Source organism: Leptonotus elevatus, chromosome 17 (genome assembly GCF_054856555.1).
Source record: "Leptonotus elevatus isolate MCC_2025b chromosome 17, RoL_Lele_1.0, whole genome shotgun sequence".
Taxonomy (NCBI): Eukaryota; Metazoa; Chordata; class Actinopteri; order Syngnathiformes; family Syngnathidae; genus Leptonotus; species Leptonotus elevatus.
Genome location: NC_141255.1, coordinates 17,928,654 through 17,947,067, shown reverse-complemented (window position 1 = coordinate 17,947,067; position 18,414 = coordinate 17,928,654). Strand labels below are relative to the sequence as shown.

General features: G+C 39.5%; 3 protein-coding genes across 4 annotated transcripts in view; 1 reads left to right on the top strand and 2 right to left on the bottom strand.

The window, feature by feature from the left end:
* Nucleotides 1-412: 412 nt before the first annotated feature.
* Nucleotides 413-7,301, bottom strand: atp23 (ATP23 metallopeptidase and ATP synthase assembly factor homolog). The gene is made up of 6 exons (XM_086058748.1): nt 7,032-7,301; nt 6,790-6,835; nt 3,703-3,784; nt 3,493-3,630; nt 1,921-2,004; nt 413-1,849 (listed from the first exon to the last, which is right to left on the bottom strand). The coding sequence occupies exons 1-6, from the start codon at nt 7,177-7,179 to the stop codon at nt 1,646-1,648; spliced, it is 702 nt and encodes a 233-aa protein (XP_085914874.1). The 5' UTR covers nt 7,180-7,301; the 3' UTR covers nt 413-1,645.
* A 391-nt stretch (nt 7,302-7,692) lies between these two features.
* rpap3 (RNA polymerase II associated protein 3) lies at nt 7,693-15,335 on the top strand. 2 transcript variants are annotated; one of them, XM_086058741.1, is made up of 17 exons: nt 7,693-7,853; nt 8,048-8,210; nt 8,291-8,452; nt 8,553-8,648; nt 8,714-8,841; nt 8,907-9,028; nt 10,089-10,159; nt 10,566-10,691; nt 10,847-10,974; nt 11,035-11,156; nt 11,638-11,708; nt 11,799-11,891; nt 12,215-12,372; nt 12,490-12,667; nt 12,739-12,836; nt 14,712-14,812; nt 14,891-15,335. In XM_086058741.1, exons 2-17 carry the CDS (start codon nt 8,058-8,060, stop codon nt 14,974-14,976), a joined length of 1,893 nt encoding a protein of 630 aa, XP_085914867.1. In that variant the 5' UTR covers nt 7,693-7,853; nt 8,048-8,057; the 3' UTR covers nt 14,977-15,335. The 2 variants fall into 2 exon arrangements, with proteins under 2 accessions (XP_085914867.1, XP_085914866.1); XM_086058740.1 differs by having other exon boundaries at nt 12,487-12,667.
* The window catches only part of LOC147160262 (mitogen-activated protein kinase 12-like), a 3,713-nt gene continuing 288 nt past the window's right edge, over nt 14,990-18,414 (bottom strand). The window contains exons 2-12 of the mRNA XM_086058742.1: nt 17,856-17,985; nt 17,719-17,777; nt 17,535-17,646; nt 17,414-17,443; nt 16,972-17,019; nt 16,787-16,901; nt 16,628-16,699; nt 16,440-16,519; nt 15,710-15,788; nt 15,462-15,635; nt 14,990-15,379 (exon numbers count right to left, since the gene is read on the bottom strand). Coding sequence (XP_085914868.1) covers nt 15,315-15,379; nt 15,462-15,635; nt 15,710-15,788; nt 16,440-16,519; nt 16,628-16,699; nt 16,787-16,901; nt 16,972-17,019; nt 17,414-17,443; nt 17,535-17,646; nt 17,719-17,777; nt 17,856-17,985 — 964 coding nt within the window. The 3' untranslated portion in view covers nt 14,990-15,314. The remainder of the gene's footprint in view (nt 15,380-15,461; nt 15,636-15,709; nt 15,789-16,439; nt 16,520-16,627; nt 16,700-16,786; nt 16,902-16,971; nt 17,020-17,413; nt 17,444-17,534; nt 17,647-17,718; nt 17,778-17,855; nt 17,986-18,414) is intronic.

Below are 18,414 nucleotides of genomic sequence, written 5' to 3'. Positions count from 1 at the left end.
GCTTGGAGGGAGCTTATGGTCCAAAAGTACTCTAGAGCTTAGAGCAGGAACTACAATTTGGTCGTTTTGTTTAGATGGGCAAACTATCTAGGATTTGTGTATTTTATTTACAAAAAATAAATTAAATAAAGCATGAACATTTTTTTTTAAAGAAGGTAACATTAGTTTCACAGTAAAATTATTCTCATTTTGTTATTTTATAACCAAATTCAAATATTACATATGTGCCCATTTTTTTAATTATATAGTATAACCATTTATTTAATACAATTCTTATAAAGGTCCTTTTATTTTATAAAAATCAATTCACAAGACAAAATGTTTAAAAAAAAATTATTCTCTTGTTTTTTTTATTATATATATTCTTAAAGAGTATGCTTTTTTTTCTTTTTTTTAAACCAAAAAACATTTATATTCGGTTAACATTTTCACTAACCAAGTAGCCAATTATCTAAAGATATACACGTATAAAGCCAATTCAAGTGGTAGAGTCAATGCAAAAAATATTACAGGAGTCCTAATAATGTACATGTGCAGTGAGCTGAATTAAAGAACCTTTTATCTGAAAGAGAAACATTCTAAAATTCCTGTTAATGGTCTTTAAAAGCACAGGTAAACAAATAAAGAATGATAGAATGGAACAAATCTATTTGAAGTATTATACAGTTATACTTATACCCCCCCCAAAAAAATATTATAAATATATTATTTTGCAATATATTCACATTTTTATGAGTATGCTTGCAATAGACAAAGATTTGTAAATACTGTAATGCTACTTTAATGTGATACATGTGAACAAAGCTGCGAACAAAACAATGCATAATGCATCTGAAGTTTGGGGTGCCCGAGTTAAACAAATGTTTAATGGTGAGCATTTGATATGTCTGCAATTCCAGTAGTAAATCTGTTTGTTTAGTCAAATAATCCAAATAGAAGAATGATTCTCCGTCTGTTCTTTTTTCCGGAAGCTTGTTGTCATCTTCCTTCTAAGCTCCCTTAAATTTAACCTAATCATTTTTGCCTGGTGTGTGTGTTTTTTTAAATGAGAGCACAATTCTTAGTCTATTTCTCCGGCAAATGACATTGTGATTAAGATGCGGAGGATGTCGTCTTTGAGATAGAAGAAGAGAATGAGGATCATGGAGAGGGATTATGAGGCTAATTCCCCTAAAATCTTTTTTCAGCCCCTCATTAGTCCTTGCGGAAGGATACGGGATTCTTTACAGAGTGAATGTCCAATGGAAGATGTCGCCAATGACTTTTTAAGGCAAGATACGAACAAGCGCGTTAATGGGGAAGTCTGACGTGCTTCATTTGAAACTTAAGTGGGATATTAAAGACTTTGAATTTTTTAAAACTTTTATTCACATTATTGTTTTTTTCCACACTGATTTGAGTTGTGTTTACATGAAATTAGTGAAGGAAAGTAGAACACTGCAATAATTTTTTTTTAAAAAAACACTAGTGTCTCTTCTGATATTTGTCTTCCAAAATCAAATTGATCCCTTTATATAGAATGAATGTCCAAAATGTGACAACAAATGCTTCTTGTTCCAAGAACAAGTCCCATCCTGACAATCCTTTTTGAAGAGGACATAACTGAGCCACAAAAAAAATAAAAATAAAATCTTTGTAAGCAATACTAAAGATTTGCATAATACCGACTCCTGTTCTCATAATCCCTGTGGGCGAATTTGGCGTCCCCCTCGCTGTGCGGGATGCGACCAAAGGGAGCGTGGTCGTTGAAACACGTATCGAAGACCTCATCCACGATTTTCTCTGCCTCCTGGCGGCTGATTTTCCTCACGGCCAGGATGGAGCGCAGGGCGCGGTCCCGGACGCACTCCTGGCCGATCAGACGGAACGGTTTTAGAAAGGGAAGAGGTCCCAGCGTGTGGATTTAAAATCAAAAGGTACCTGATGATGACTCTTCATGCCAAAGTGGAACCTGGCCACCTCGTTGGAGAAGGAGCAATCGCCACTGAGGTTCGCGGCACGGATCTGGTACAATGATACACATGACAACATTTAGTCTGTTCAATTGATAATCAATCCATCCATCCATTTTCTTAACCGCTTATTCCAAACAAGGGTCGTGTTGGGTGCTGGAGCCTATCCCAGCTGACTATGGGTAGTAGCTGGGGTACACCCTGAACTGGTTGCCAGCTAATCTACATTGACAATGCCTATACACATTTATGTTTTATAAAAGAATGTGTGCATTGATATTACCGATGAAACATAAGTAATGTAAATGCATTGTAAGCTGGATATGTTGATGAAGATTTCATTGCTTTAGTAGTAATTAATGATATTGAAAAACACATTTTAATTAATTTTAAAAATGTAACACAAACTGAATTTCATTTGATGTTTAATTAAATTTTATGAAAACAAAAATTTAATTGATTACATTATTTATTTTACTCATGAAACAAAAATTAAATATATGCATTATGATTTTGTATCTTTGCTAAAGATTTGGTATTTATCTTAAAGTACAGTATGTAGGAGTTAGCGCCATCAAGTGGTGAAGTAATAGAATGCAACAATTTTGACGCAAGTGCACGACGGTGCTTCATCTGTCTGAGGCACCGTCATTAGTACCAATTATTATTTGGAGTGAGTGAGTCGAGCAGGCATGGCTAGAAAGAACTATCTGAAGCAGCTAGCAGGAGAAGTTAGCAAAAGCTAGCAGAGCGAAGCAGAGGTAGACAAGCAGCGGGATCGCGAATCACGAGTTGCAACTACCACCAGAAGCTAACAACGTTTGCAATGTTCTTCTCCCTCTATCCATTGCAGAAAGATGGCGGCAAAACATGTCGGCCTCGTGTAAGGTGTGTCGGGCCCGTGACCTATGTAATAAAGTTTGTTGTTGTTGTTGTTGTTAGACCTACGATTATTAAAAAAAGAAAGAAAAAAAAAGTACGTTGTTGTGATATAACTTTTTTTTTGCAAGTTATTGAAATCAATAATGGGTTTTGAAAATGAATGATTCACCACGAGATGGCGGCTAAACAACACACACTGTCCCTCTAATAATAATTTTTTGTAATAGATAAATACTCTTTTTTTTTAAAGTGCATGAGCTGAATTTGTTGGTGAGGATTGTGCTATTTTTCATTATTTTATCATTTCATAATTCCAAAATGAGTGCCCTGCGATTGGCTTGCAACCAGTTCAGGGTGTACCCCGCCTACTGCCTGAAGCCAGCTGGAATAGGCTCCAGCACCCCTGCGACCCTTGTGAGGGATAAAGGGTTAAGGAAATGGATGGATGAATTTCACAATTACTCTATAAAGGTTTTTACAAATGCAAGTAAAAAGTGCATTTAATGAAAAAAAAATTTTTTAATGAATGATATTACATTTTATTTTATTCACGTAGACTAAATTTGATATTTACAAATCTTTTTTACTAATTTATTTTATTATATGTTGGGCTGCTAATCTAATACATCTGTATTCTGGGTGCCACAACAACGCTCACCTCTGAACAGGCCAAATGTCTGAAGTTGTTGAACCAGTCTACGTGGGCCCGACAGTGGTCAAAGGCATGGATGAGCTCGTGCGTGACCACTCGGTTCATGTGTGACTGCTGGTGGATGTTGTTCTGACACAAGACAATCTGCAAAGGGATCAGAAGAAACATTGCTTGTTTTTGTATGAAATTACTAATGAAACCAGGAAGTGTTCTCACTTGGGATGTCGCTGCGTCAAACCCGCCATTGACCATCCCGTCGCAATCTTCGCAGGCAAAATGGCGGTCTTGGTACACTTGACTAGATCAAACAGAGAATGTATTTCACATTGACAAATGAAAGAAAAGTATTACACTATAATTCATCAACATGTCATTATACTTGGGCCGAATTATTTTGAAAATGTATCTTTCTTCCCCTCAATATTTCCATTGTGATTTACTGATTATTTAAACACACACAAAAAAAACACATGTACTACAATAAATAATATCAGATTTATCCTATATGAATATTTTGGTTTTATAGGTCAGGCATACACTTTTTTCCCGCGGCTTACACTAAAATAAAGGCAAATGAATTAATATGGAAGACGATTGACCAACTTCAACTAGAGAGTTAACTTACTAACCATTTTGACTTACAGGCTTTTAAACATTCACTATAACAACTTCACAAAATTCAACCAAGCAAATGTGGCGTAAACACAAGTCAGTAAGTCATACATCACATTACAACAATAATGCATACAAATCGGTGGATTTATTATAAAACATGTGCAGTGCATTTCTTAAAACACTGAAACTGGATGGATGGATGGATGGATCTATCAAGGGATGTCCCGGTCACACCTTTTTGTACCAGAGTCCCCTCATTTTGAGGCCGATTCCGAGTCCCGATCCGATACCTCGGCATTTTATTAAGGCAATTTTATTTTTATTTTTAAACAAAACTACTCCAACACCTTTTATATGGTGAGTGGAGCAGCGGTTTAACCAAGTAAAACATTTAAACTCCCTTTTTTGGGCACATCTATGAGTTACTCAAAGGGCTATTATTAACCAGTATATACATTTTTCACTAGAGCTGTTTTTTTTTTTTTTTTTAACTACTGTAGCCATTATAAAGCATGCTACTTATCACAAATTGATGGGCTAACCCTAATGTTTTACTTTAGGAAGAAAAAATACAGTATATATGTGTGTGTGAAACACGCCAACTTTAAAGAGCAAGCAAGCAAAATGTATTTAATCTCACCATATCATGACTTTGGGGCTGGACTCGCACCAGTCTAGACTGCCGGGCCCCGCTAGGACGACCCTTCGGATTCACGCTAGGCTAGGCTAGGCACCGGGCTCCTTTCGAAGAGCGTCCAGACTCCAGAGTCGCCGGCGCAGACACCACAGCTGCCGGGTAGAGCTGTGCGATACTTGAGATTTTGGTATTGATCGATACCAAGTAAATACTGGTGCCAATATCGCCGATATCAATACCAAGTACTTTTAGGTTAGTAAAGTTATATGGTATTTTAAAGCATTTGTTCTATTAAATAACTTTCTTGTTAAGTTTTTAAACATGCCATAAATAATATCAAGGGAAAAATACCAGGGCTGTTATTTAAATTTGCAATGTAGTAGTGCTCTTCATATTTTCAGTCCCTGTCACTCTTCTGCACTCAAAGAAACGTCAGCCACCGAAGTTCCTCTAATCTAGTCACATTACATCAACGATACTTAGATATTGTTCTACACTAATACCTAGCTCAACTAGTAGTTGGAAAAGCTCAAACGAAGCATAATATGAATCATTGTCATATATGTCATTCACTGTAAAAATAATTATTTGTTACCACCAGTGCCGCCCACCGCTGTCATTGACAGGCCGGCACATTCGCGTGTGCTACAAAGGGATTGTGCGAGGGAGCCATGAGAAACCAAAAGAAATAAATAAATGTAAAAAATAGATACTAGCGCTCTGGTATCAATCCGATACTGATACTCACTTTAGTATCGATTCTATCGATACTTGGATCAATCTGCACAGCCCTATTGCCGGGCTCCCTTCGAAGGGCGTCCAGACTCCAGAGTCGCCGGCGCAGGCACCGCAGCTGGATTCGCAGGCAGGAAACGAAGCGTGCCCGCAGCCGGAAACCGCCGGGGTGGCTCGAAGCAGGGGATACTTGGCTGCAATGAAGTGCAGCTGTGCAGCAGGGAAGCAACGCATCTACTATATATCCTTTGCGGAGTTTGCGCCACACGAAATGCTCACATTGCACACAGTGCAAGTCGCACCGTCTCTGCTTTCCACATTAAAGATGATAATAACTTATGATCATCTACTTTCAAATACCTTGGCATCATTTCCCCGTTTAGCCCCGCTGCTTGATGGCATTAATAGTGTCACTGTAGTAAAGTGACGTCATGCCGCACGTACTGTCTGGAAAAATGAAGTATCACTCTGTGCCACCCCAACTCCAGATTTAATAAAAAGTTATATATAAAAAAAAAAAACCCTCATATTTATCCGAGTCCTGATCAGAAGACAACGTCTGATTCCGATCAAGTCAGCAACCACGTGATCAGGCCTGATTTCCGATCACGTGATCAGATCTGGACACCCCTAAACCTATCCACATACGATATGAAAGAAATTTATCACATTAAATATAAAAATTAAAGTGCAATTTCTTAACAACAACCTATATGCTCTGAGGATTATGGTTAGGATAAGGCTGGCAATGCCACTAACAGCCTATGCTCTGACGGTTATGGTTAGGGTTAGAGTTAGTCAGGTTTATTGTTTAAAATAATGTAATGCCAATAACAGCTTCTGCTCTGACTGAAAACTTTGTAAACATACACAGAACGGGGTGAAGATAGGCTGGAACCCCGCCCAGTGCATGAGTTGGTCTGGCGACTGACCAATCAGAGAGCCGTTTACGCAAAATAGCGCTAGCAGGAGAGTTGCCGGTTACGGTAAAATATCCCCTAAATACATAAATAAATACATTGTACATTGTGATTTCGATTTGAATTTGATTAATTGTTCAGCCCCATATTATAACAGAGTCAATAGTATTATGTTTCTCGTTTTTTACTTATTTTACAAAATATTACTCTAAAAGCGACTATATATTACTTGGCATTCACTTCTTACGATTCTTTGTTTTTCTTCTTGTTTTGATTGTATGTGAATTTCATTGAATGCCCCCTTAATGCTGCGCTTTGTTATTGTTTGTACTGCTAAACGTTTCAGAAAATGGATAGATGGATGGATATATACGTGTATGTATGAAGGCAATTTACCATCCAGAGTTCTTCATGGCACGGAGTAGGAACTTGGCATATGGACCTAAAAGAAGCACATACGATTTTAAGTAGATCAATTATAGTTTTATATATACATACACATTATGTATGACAGCAGGCTAGGTTGCTAGCTCCAGCTTCTACATGGCATGGTCATTAATAGAAACTGTACGTTACCAAAACGTTTTAGTTGTTCCCTATGAGACGTTTCTAAATAAAGTAACGATAGCGTTACTCACTGGTTTCCACGGCAAAGTGTAACATGAGCTGACACTTGCGGTGGAGAAAGAAACGGCTATCATTTACGATGGTTATCTTCTTCTTCCCCGAATTCCTCTCCGGGAATAAATCGTATTCGTAGTCTTCTTCTGGTTTCGTCTGGCCCATTGTTGAAATGAAGTCGGCACCGTTGGATAATTGTGAAGTTCTCCCACTGATAGTTCTCCCGGCTAGCCAGCATTAGCTAGCAGAAGAGGCCATTGCTGGGTTGAGGTCACGTGACAGCGTCGGTTCAAAGGTTAAAAAAAATACAACAAGAATATTAATAATAATGAGATTTGTGATTAATGATGGATTCAAAATGTATAAATCTACTCCATTGGTAAAACATAAAATATATAGATAAATTAATATTTTTGCTGTTTGAGGACTACAAACATCGTCTATTGTACGACACTTCAGCGTTGTGTCTCGAGACGTGCTAACAAGGGCTTGCTGACAAGCAAAAACATATCGAAGACATTTACTTCCATCCTTAGCAACAATTACCATACATATAAGTAAATTCATACATCCCAACGTTAAATGTTTGGATTTCTTGTCAAACGCTGGGAAGAGTTACAATCAAAATGTTTCCAAAGAAGGTGACTTCATAAGATCGACGATCTTTGAATCTTTGTTTACTGCGCACGCTCCGCAACGCAACGCAACGCAAAGCATGCTGGGCTCTGCTGTCATGGCTGCATGACAACAACATTATCACATGAATTAGCAACTATTTACGACTACGTATTTGCTGCTACATTTAAATCGCTGGTGTAAGCTGGAGATACAAGAACAAGGTACTGTACAACGTCGTACTTGATTGAATCCGATCGATTATTTAAAGCGTGTTGTTTTGTTGAGCATTGTTGTTGTTAGCTTATTAACGAAACGAAACTTGTGGTTTCTATTGAAATGAAACCAAAACAAAAGCAAAAATTATTTATACTCAGTCGAAGTCAATACTCATTGGAAGTCAATGTCTATCTCGCAGGGAGGGAATCATGGCCGGGCCGAACAAAGCACTCGAGTTGCAAATTCAAATGCGGCAGAATGCAGATGACCTACAAAGCTTCATGAGGGAGCTCGAGACTTGGGAGGCTGATATGAAGACCAAAGATGAGCATTTGAGGAGAGGGAAGCAGGGGGACGCTAAGGTTTGTTCTAGCTAGAAATTCCGTACATGTATATTTTAATGTCGGATGATATTAGCAGCGTTTTCCTCTTTGTTTTGCAGTCAAACATGCCTCCTGTGCGTAACAAGGATTACAAAGCACAAATTAGGGCAAAGAAGAAAATTAAGATGGCCAACGGTGACTCCAAAGTAGAGGAGACGGACAGCAAGAAGCCATCAAGGATCAGATCGAATGATTATAAATCATGGGACAAGTTTGATGTGGTCAGTCATTTGTTGATTAGTATGACATAGCAAAAGTTTTTGACTCACCTCAGGGATTTGCAACGAAAAGGAATGTTTTAATTTTTTGTTTTAATGCTAGGCCAAAGCTTTGGAGGAGGTGGATAAGGAAGAAAGTCCCACTGAATCAGAATCGGACAAAGCTGATCAGGAGAGAGCTTTAGCAGAGAAAGAAAAGGTAACAGCCACCAAAGATGAATTGAAATAACAAGTTCCCAAATAATAACACCACTTCATCATCAGGGCAACACATTTTTCAAAGAAGGCAAATATGACAACGCCATCGAGTGCTACTCCAGAGGAATGGCTGCGGACCCTTACAATCCTGTTCTTCCCATGAATCGAGCCACTGCCTTCTTCCGCCTCAAAAAGTATGCATTCACCTTGTTAACTGTTTTAGTTTTCATGCACGCTAACGGATATTTCCTATTTTTAGGTATGCTGTGGCCGAGTCTGACTGCAACTTGGCCATCGCTTTGGACAGTAACTACTTTAAGGTGTATGCACGACGAGGAGCGGCCCGCGTTGCGCTGAAGAACTACGACGCTGCTTTAGAAGGTGTTCCACTATCTTCTTTTCCTTTCGGCTTTTCCCTTCAGGGGTCGCCACAGCGAATCAGTTGTCTCCATCTAACCCTGTCCTCTGCATCCTCTGCTCTCACACCAACTACCTTCATGTCCTTTTTAACTACATCCACAAACCTCCTCTTTGGTCTTCCTCTAGACCTCCTGCCTGGAATTTGGAAACCCAGCATCCTTCTGCCAATATACTCACTAGCTCTCCTCTGTCCAAACCATCTCAGTCTGGCCTCTCTGACTTTATCTCCAAAGCCTCTAACTGTGCTGTCCCTCTGATGTACTCATTCCTGATTATATCCTCCTCCAGCTCACATCCTACCTGTGGCGCATACCCACTAACAACTTTGATCATCACACCTTCGATTCCTAGCTTCAGGCTCATCACTTATCTGACACTCTTTTTACCTCCAGGACGTTCTTAACAAACTCCTTCACGATAATTCCTACTCCATTGCTCCTCCTATCTACACCATGAAAGAACAACTTGAACCCTGCTCCTAAACTTCTAGCTTTGCTCCCTTTCCACTTGGTCTCCTGAACACACAGTATGTCCACCTTCCTCCTCTGCATGTCAACCAGCTCTCTACCTTTTCCTGTCATAGTTCTAACATTCAAAGTCCCTACTCTCAGTCCTAGACTCTTGGTGTTCCTCTTCTCTTTCCTCCTACGAGTACACCTTCCTCATCTCCTTCTTCCACCAACAGTAGTCCAGTTTCCACCGGCACCCTGCAGGTCAACAGCACAGATAGTGGTCGTTGTTAACCCGGGCCTCGACCAATGGAAGTCATATATTTGATAAGTTTGATTTGGCCAAAGTTTTACGTCGGATGCCCTTCCTGACACAACCCTCTGTATTTATCCGGGCTTGGGACCGGCACAAGAAGACACTGGTTCCACTATGAACCCCTCAAAAGCATAAAAATAATCAATACAGTATGACTATGGAGATTTTGCAGTAGAAGGAAGATGTTATAAATTGTAAAAGATTACAAAGAATGTATGTGACTTTCTTGAGATGTAATGCACAAGTTTGTGCACAGATTACCAAACTGTCCTCAAGCTTGACCCGGGCAACCTGGAAGCACAGAATGAAGAGAAGAAAATCAAAGATGTGAGTTTGATTGTTTTTTTCATGTTCAGTGGTACTTTGACTTACTAGTGCCCCAACTTACACATTTTGAGTTGACGGCAGTTAGCTTCACGATATCCATTCCCCATCAGTCGGATACCGGGCAATTAACGTACGCTTTGTGTTTTGTGCAGCTTTTTTGACAGATTTCTTTTTTCTACCAATGGGTCTGAAAGGGAAAGTCAAGTCAAAATGTTCCTTTACAATATGTTCTATGAGCCCCCACCAGTCTAAACGTGCTATTGTGATTAATATTGCATTTGTTTAATATGTAATAATCAGCAAAACTCATCTGGTTTTATCCGTCTCAGGGGGCGGCCATTTTGTCTGTCACTTGCTGTCGACTGAAAATGACAATACAAGAACTCTGACCATTTTGCTTTGTCAGATGCTTGGAACTCAAGAGCCAAGTGAGGGAACGTCGCCTCAGGCAGATCCTGCCGTAGACCCGGAGCATCAAAGACTGACCGAGGAGCAGCAAAGACGACAAGAAGCGGTTGTGCAAAAAGATAGAGTAAGAGTCCTTCCCCAACATGGCTAGCTTTATCCGCTCCATCCAATTGTATCTCTATGGGTCCAATACAATAGAACACTGCACAATATGCCAAGTAGCTAGTATATTAGCAAGCAGCTACACATATAAAGTTTGTTTACTTTGTCGTCTTCCAGGGTAATGCTTACTTCAAAGAGGGCAAGTACAACGCGTCCGTGGAGTGCTACAGCCGAGGCATAGAGGCCGACTGCATGAACGTGCTGCTGCCCGCCAACAGAGCAATGGCCTTCCTCAAGCTGGAAAGGTAAGAACAATCGCGGCCTTTTCCATTTGATGACGCAAAACCACATCAGTGTTATATCAGGTTCAAGGAGGCGGAGGAGGACTGCGCCAAGGCCATCGCTTTAGACAGCACGTACTCAAAGGCGTTCGCACGCCGAGCCAACGCCCGAGTCGCTTTGGGGAAGCTGGAGGAAGCCAGGAAAGGTAACACTTAAACTTTCTATGGATCCATTTAAACACAAATTTATGTTGGCCCAAAACTGCCAAGATAAAAAGTGGAAATAAAAACATGTGAAAAATATAATTAAAAAATAATATAAAACATAAAAATAAATTAAAAATTAAAAACGGAATTCAAATAAGAAAAATAAATAATAATAAAAATAAATGTGCAAATACAAAATTAATATATACATAGAATTTAATATTTATCATTAAATAAAAGCACTCTGCTCTCATTTATTTCATGTTGCAGACAATGTTAGCATGAAATGAGTCATGAAATGTTATTCAAATATATATATGTATTTATTTATTTCCATTGATATTATTTTTTTAATTATAATTTGTATATCTTTTTATTTTAACTTTTGTTTATTTATACATTTTGTTTTGTCATTTTTGGTCCTCCATACAAATTTACCATCTCAAGAAATAAGAATATTACCAAAATATTTTTTTGCAGATTTTCAGGAGGTTTTGAAGCTGGAACCAGGGAACAAGCAGGCTCAGAGTGAACTCCAAAAACTCAAATTCGTACGTTTACACCTTCTCCTCCTCACTTTAGACATCTTGTGGGTTGTTGCTTTTTGCTGAATCCTGTTGTTTGGATGCTTGTATTATCAGGATGATGTTTCCAGTGGCCTCCTTCAAATGCCTGATGGCTCTCAGAGGAGAACAGTGCAGCCAATTGACAAAGCGGCTCACCTGCGCTCCACTGTGAGTGAAACATCCTCTCATCTCTTTTTACTAAAAGTCACCCGCAAAGTTTTCTTTACATATGCACTTTTATTTAACTTGTCTACTGCCATTGACGGGGGTAGAAGTCAAAGATCCATTTTAACTAGGTGGGAAGTAAAAGGGTTAAGAAACACTTTTAAAAAAACAACTAAAACTAATAACAACAAAATTAAAACAAAAATAAAACTAATAAAAACGAACAAACTTGCTCTGAAAATGAATTAAAACGAACTGAATTTAACAAAAAACAAACTCAAAATAGAAACTAATGAAAATTGCGGAACTATTCTATGCCTGCTCAGAAGCCAATGAGGCGGATCGACATCGAGGAGATCAGCGGCAAGGTGACGGTACCTGATGAGGCGAGGGACCTCGAGCGTGAGTCCTTGCCGCCGTCGCCCTGCACAAAGATGATAAAGATCCAGGATACGACGGCCTCCCCCTCGCTGTCATCCGAACAGTTAGTTGAACCATCTTGATGAAGACACTTTCAATCAAAAAAACTTTTGAGAACTTCACATTTGATGACCAAACTATTTGTACGCATTGAGAATCCTTTCATTCTTTTTCACAGCAGAGCTTCAACGTGTACACAAGCCAAACACAAGCATCCGGAGGAAAGCGTCCCTCCCCCTGAATCATCACACAAAGCCCCCTCGATAAGCCTGCCGCCCCCGCCCAGCAAAAGTTTCCAGCTAGAAGCCGACCTGCGCATGATTGGAAAACAGCCGGACGTGGTGTACAGATACCTCAAGGTTGGATTTAGTCAACAAAACACCACTCGAAGCCAACAATCAATCACTTACTGTTTGATTGTGTTTTTCAGCAAATTAAGCCAGAGGCATATGCGCACATTTTCCAGGGCTCCCTCGAACCTCACATCCTCAGTCAGATCCTGGAGACACTGCGGGATTTCTACATCCAGTAAGTACATTTAGCATCAACTTGTATCACCTTACACATCTCAAGGCGCCGCCGTATGTATGTAACTCATTAAATGCCAAAGGCCACTTAAGAAGTCCACTAGAATCAAAATGCCAAGGTTATGTTTTGTCATTTGATGTTTTTTTCACTAGGATGATAAGTTGATAATGGGTCTGATATGCTTCCACTTTCAGTTGCAAGCAGTTGAGTAGTAATGAGCCAAACCGCCAGCAGAGGGTAGCGCTGCACCATTTTAGAGTCTACTCAGTTGTATCATGGCAGCCACAGCACAGTCAACAAATTTAGGCATATATTCCAACATATTCGTGAATGTGTATCACAGATTATGTGTTATCGTAGCTAGTAGTGATGGGCAAATGAAGCTTTTGTGAAGCACTGAACCACTTGAGCCAATTGTTTTGAAAATAGGTTCATTACTCGAAGCTTCAGTTACAGTGACCTCTACTGGTAAACTGCAAGGCTGCAGTGGATTTAAAGCATCTTTGCTTTGAAAATTCTTTGATGGACTCACACTAAGACCGAATAGCATGTTCTATTGACAAATAAAGACTGATGAATGTGTGTATTTTGTTATTCAGGAGAAAGTGCTGGTAAGATATGGCATAGGTTGGGTGTGCTTGTGTAACTGACAGGGGGTCATGGGGGACACTCAAAGATAAGAAGATAAGCACTGGACCTGTAGAGAAAGCATTTTTAAATACAAATGCAATTTGATTGTATAAAGCTATAGCCAAATGGGTACACTAATCATATTACATATACTGTTTCTACACATGCACCTGACTGAGGTCAAATCAATTGAAGAAAGTAAAAAAGGTAAAGCCTATTTATATAAGCTTTACAACCAAACATTGGTTGTTCAGTGGTAAAATTATCACCTGCCACTCGGGTAACTCGGGTTTCATTCCCGTCCAAGTCAAAACGTTTTTTATTTAATTTGCGCCTCGAAAAAAAAATGCCCTTCGTAAAAATAAATCAATAAATAATTGTCCCCCGGGGATAATTAAAGTTTTTTTCTGATTCTGAACTATATACATAACTTTAAACAGCCAGCACACCTACCTTATAAGGAGTGATCAGATTGAAGTGTTCCCACATTTCAGAACGACCTCTCTTCCTGGCTGGCTCCATGAATGACCAAATGTAACAACGCAAGGCAATGACAATTCAACAGCACCAACAACACACCGACAACCCACGAATAGTACATTGTTTAGAGCGGTTATAAAGGGTTGACGCTCAAATTCAAAACTGTTTCAACCTGTCACCTGTCAGAATCGAGAATCACGTGATTGGACCGCGAACCAGGCATGTGATTCATTCGGACAACGAATCAGTCGCTGCTTCGGACGTCATATGTCACGTGATTTTTTCCGCACCAAAACAAGCTTTGAAGCAGTGGTTCTATGGAATTGTAGTTCAGGGTTTGAAGCTTGTATCGAAGCTTCAGTGTCGCACTGCCATCACTAGTAGCTAGCGCAAGTATGTGTGTGTCATAAATGAGAAAAGTACAACGATCGTTTAGAGTATTCTTTCATTTGAAAGATTCGATGTAAAAATAATCAGCACAAAATTCTGCGGGTCTTGAAAAATAAGTCACAATGCTCTCAAATAATTTCTGGCACTTTACATTTATGTATAATCAATCTGATAGTTTATTGTAATGCAGATTAATGTATTGCCTGTTGTGTAAATAAATGGAAAGAGAACCTTGAAAAATGGTAAATCGCATATTAAAGTGCATATTAAATCGCAACATTAGTTTTCAAAATCTGGTATGCTATAACATGAAGTATGGCCTTGACTCAATCAAAGTTGGGAAACACTAAATGACACGAACTTCTGCATGTGCAGGAATGAATCCGCATCCGTCACAGCGGACATCCTCCAAAGTCTATCGCGCGTCAGGCGCTTCGACACGGCCGTCATGTTCATGTCTTCCTTGGAGAAGAAAGGTGAGACACATTTAACTCCATCACTTCCCTTCACTTGAATTTATATTTAGATATGATTTTTCTTTCCGCCCCACTCAGTGCTTAAAGAAGTGTTCGACTTCCTCCGTAAAGCGGATTTGGACGCACCATCTGTTGCAGCTCTACAGAAGAAATACGGCGTGTGACCTGTTCAATGGAATATAGTTCAAACATATGCCTCAAAGGAAAAAAAAAGTATTTTGGAACTTGTGTACTCACATTCTTTTGCACACCTACACAAGTGATGCAAAAAGCCACTTCTGTTTCATTATTAAACAAAAAGACATTTATTAAAAATAAGCCGTAACATGTTTCGAAGTGTTCAAAAAAAGTTCCTCCCACATTGCGAAATCACACTTGGAGGTCCATTGATGACTAAATAGTCCATAAGTTTCAATGTGAGCATGAATGCTCGTTTGTCAATAATTGCAACTGGCTGTCAGTCAGTCAGTCCAGGGTTGAGTACCTCGTCTCAATTTCGACATTAAAGTGACGTTTCTCTGGAGTCCTTGGGAGGCCTGAAGGTCAGTATTTCTGTGACCGTGTGTCCTGCAAAAACAAAGCATTTGTCACGTGGGTTCATGTCCATGCCACGGATGTTTGAAGGGAACGCACGCTCACTCGCTCTTACGTTTCCACTGATCGAGTGTCAGGTCCGTGTTGTCTATGGTTTGGTCATACGGCTGCGCCTCCGTCTCCTCCTCCGTGTCGCGAAAGTCGGCGAAGAAGGGAAAGTCCATGGCCTCCGAAGCGCTGGCCCGCTCCTCGGGGTCAAGGAGCAGCGTCTTTTCCAACACGGACACAGCTGCGATGCAGAAAACAACGTCAGATGTAGAGAGTTTTTTTAATGGTGGTTTATGAACTGAGCTTGTTACGAACCATGTGAGCTTGCTTTGGAGAAAATGGAGTGCAGATCCTTTTTGGGTACTTTTGACAAACCCCTGAGGTAGTTTTTGGCCTGTTGGGGGAAATGTGGTATTAAGGATTTAAGTATTAAGACACCCTTTTATTCAATTTTATTCTACTTTATTCTTATTTAACTTAAATGTAATTTTACTTTATTTCTAGTTCTGTTTATTTTTTGTACATTCTAATTGGATTTAACATTCAGTAAAAGTATTTTTTGTACTTTAGTTGTAGTTTGTAATGAATTGTAGTGAAGTCAACTTAATTTATTTAAATTTATTTAAACCAAGACTGAAAAATAAATTCAAGTCAATGCAATATGCTTCCGAAAAAAAATACATCAAACAGAAAATAATTGAATATATAGTAGTGCTGCCCAAGTTAAAGCGTTAACTAATTAATTAACCCCCCCCCCCCCCCCAAAAAAAAAATTGCGTTAATCATGTATTAACACAGATTAGTCACACTATAAATGTATTCTTCTTTTCATGACATGAAAATGTAATAATTTAATGTAATTATTTCTCTGAACTAATGATACAAATAAGACATTTTTTATATTTCTGTGCTTGTAACTTTACGAGGAAGGCTTTGGTATTGGAAGAACTGTTAAAGCTGAGTTGCAAATCCTATCAGAGTACTGTAATTCCCAAGTGTCCCAATACTTTTGCCCACACAGTGTGCATCAGGCATCCACACTTACATCTTGGCTTTGTAGCTTTACCACAAAGTCGGCAGCCGGCGTTCCAGTGATCTTCATGATTTCTCGGAGCTGGTCTAAGTCTGGTACAAGCACGAGGTCAAGGTTCACATTCTACTTCGTATGTTTTCCACCCTAACTCATAAAAAAGGAACTTAAACAACACTTTAATACTAATTTCCGCTGGATACGATCATTGCCCTTGAACAGCGGCTTCCCCAGCAGCATCTCCGCCATAATACAACCAGCGGACCAGATATCCACTGGGGGAAAAATTATACAAAATAAGATACAGGTTTAAAAAGAACAAAGAAAAAGAAGCAAAAATAATATAGAAAAGCGCAAAAAACCTGCTTGTGTGTAGTGCATCCAGTTGAGAATGACCTCGGGAGCTCGGTACCAGCGCGTCACCACATAGCCCGTCATCTCTGCATCGGCCTGCCTCGCCAAGCCAAAGTCCAGAATCTGAAGTGGTCCAAATAATACGACCTTATTTATTCTGTAGAGCGCTGTGTGTGAAGACCATGTACTGTACCTTTAATTCACAGTCTGGGTTGATGGCTAGATTTCCTGGTTTTAGGTCCTGAAATGAGTTACAATACAAGATAAACTGGGAAAGATTGCCCATTAGCTTCCAATGGATGTGTGAGCCAGCCTAACAGCATAATTGTCACTTTGAACTCAATTCACAATATCGATTCAAATACAAATGTCATCCAAACCCGATCCTAAAATAAAAAATATAATTACAACAAAATCATAATACATTGTAATCAGAATTCCCTGAGTTTTGCCTTGCAGGCATGAATTTAATCAAGTGTCTCCTCTCCTAGAACTCACTGGAACGTATCTTCTGTTTTGAGGTGAGAAAGACAAACAAAGCAAAGTCTCTAGTGTGGGAATTTGGATGACTGGACGAGAGGAGGGGGAAAGAGATCGGACCCCACCCCCAAAAGTCTGAAAGGTCAGTCACGCACCCTGTGGATGATCCCCGCGGAGTGGATATACTGAGGGACAGAAAAAAGACATTGATTGTAGTTTGGACATTTTGAGTGAGAATGACAACTTTTGACTTTGAACGAAGGCTGAGGCACTCACCTTGAGTCCCTTCATCATCTGGTAGACAAGGAACTGAACTCTGTCCTCTGATAGTCTCTCCAGCTTCATTAGTTTGCCCAGGTCAGTACCCATGAAGGGCATTACCAGGTAGCTGTGGGATTAAACGATAAAATTAAAACATACTTATATATATATGAAGAGGCAAGAGGGAATTGGAGCTTACAAGTCTCGAAGTTGGTCCAAGGAAATTTCCGCTGCAAAAACATCAAGTAGACCAATCACCTACTCAAGAGAAAAGAGAATGAATCTCATTGCTATGTTTGCTTTGAAGCCGAATGAAAGTAATTTGATTGATCTCACATTTTCATGCTTCATGTGTTTGAGGAGGCGGAGTTCCCTATAGGCCCTCTTAGCAAAAAGTTTGGACTGGAAGGGACGGTGGAGCTTTTTAATGGCCACCTGCGAGCCACTCCGCCGGTCCCACGCTGAACTGAAACAAACGGTACAGTCGAGTGATTCTCAAAAGTCAGGGCTCCCTCTAGTGGTTTGCAAAATAATCACTCAATTAAATGTGCACCTGCACAATGTTAAAGGCTTCAACTTAAAAAAAAAACATATTTAATCATATTTAACTTTTAAGTACAATACAGATACATTTAATCATTAAATACTGTTTTTTAAATATTTATTATTGCACGGTGTCTTAAAGCTTTACCCTCCCTGCAGTTAAACACCAATGTCAGCTGGAGAAAAGTTCTTTGACTTTAAACAACAATGAGCTGGGGGTGCTTTTCTTTGTGGACCCCCTCATCCACACAACACAATGCAAAGTGGGGGTCCCTTGTGGAGCCAGCTGTGTGGGAATAGGGGGACACAACTTGGCTCAAAAGTCGCTGAAATGATCCAACTCGTTGAAGTA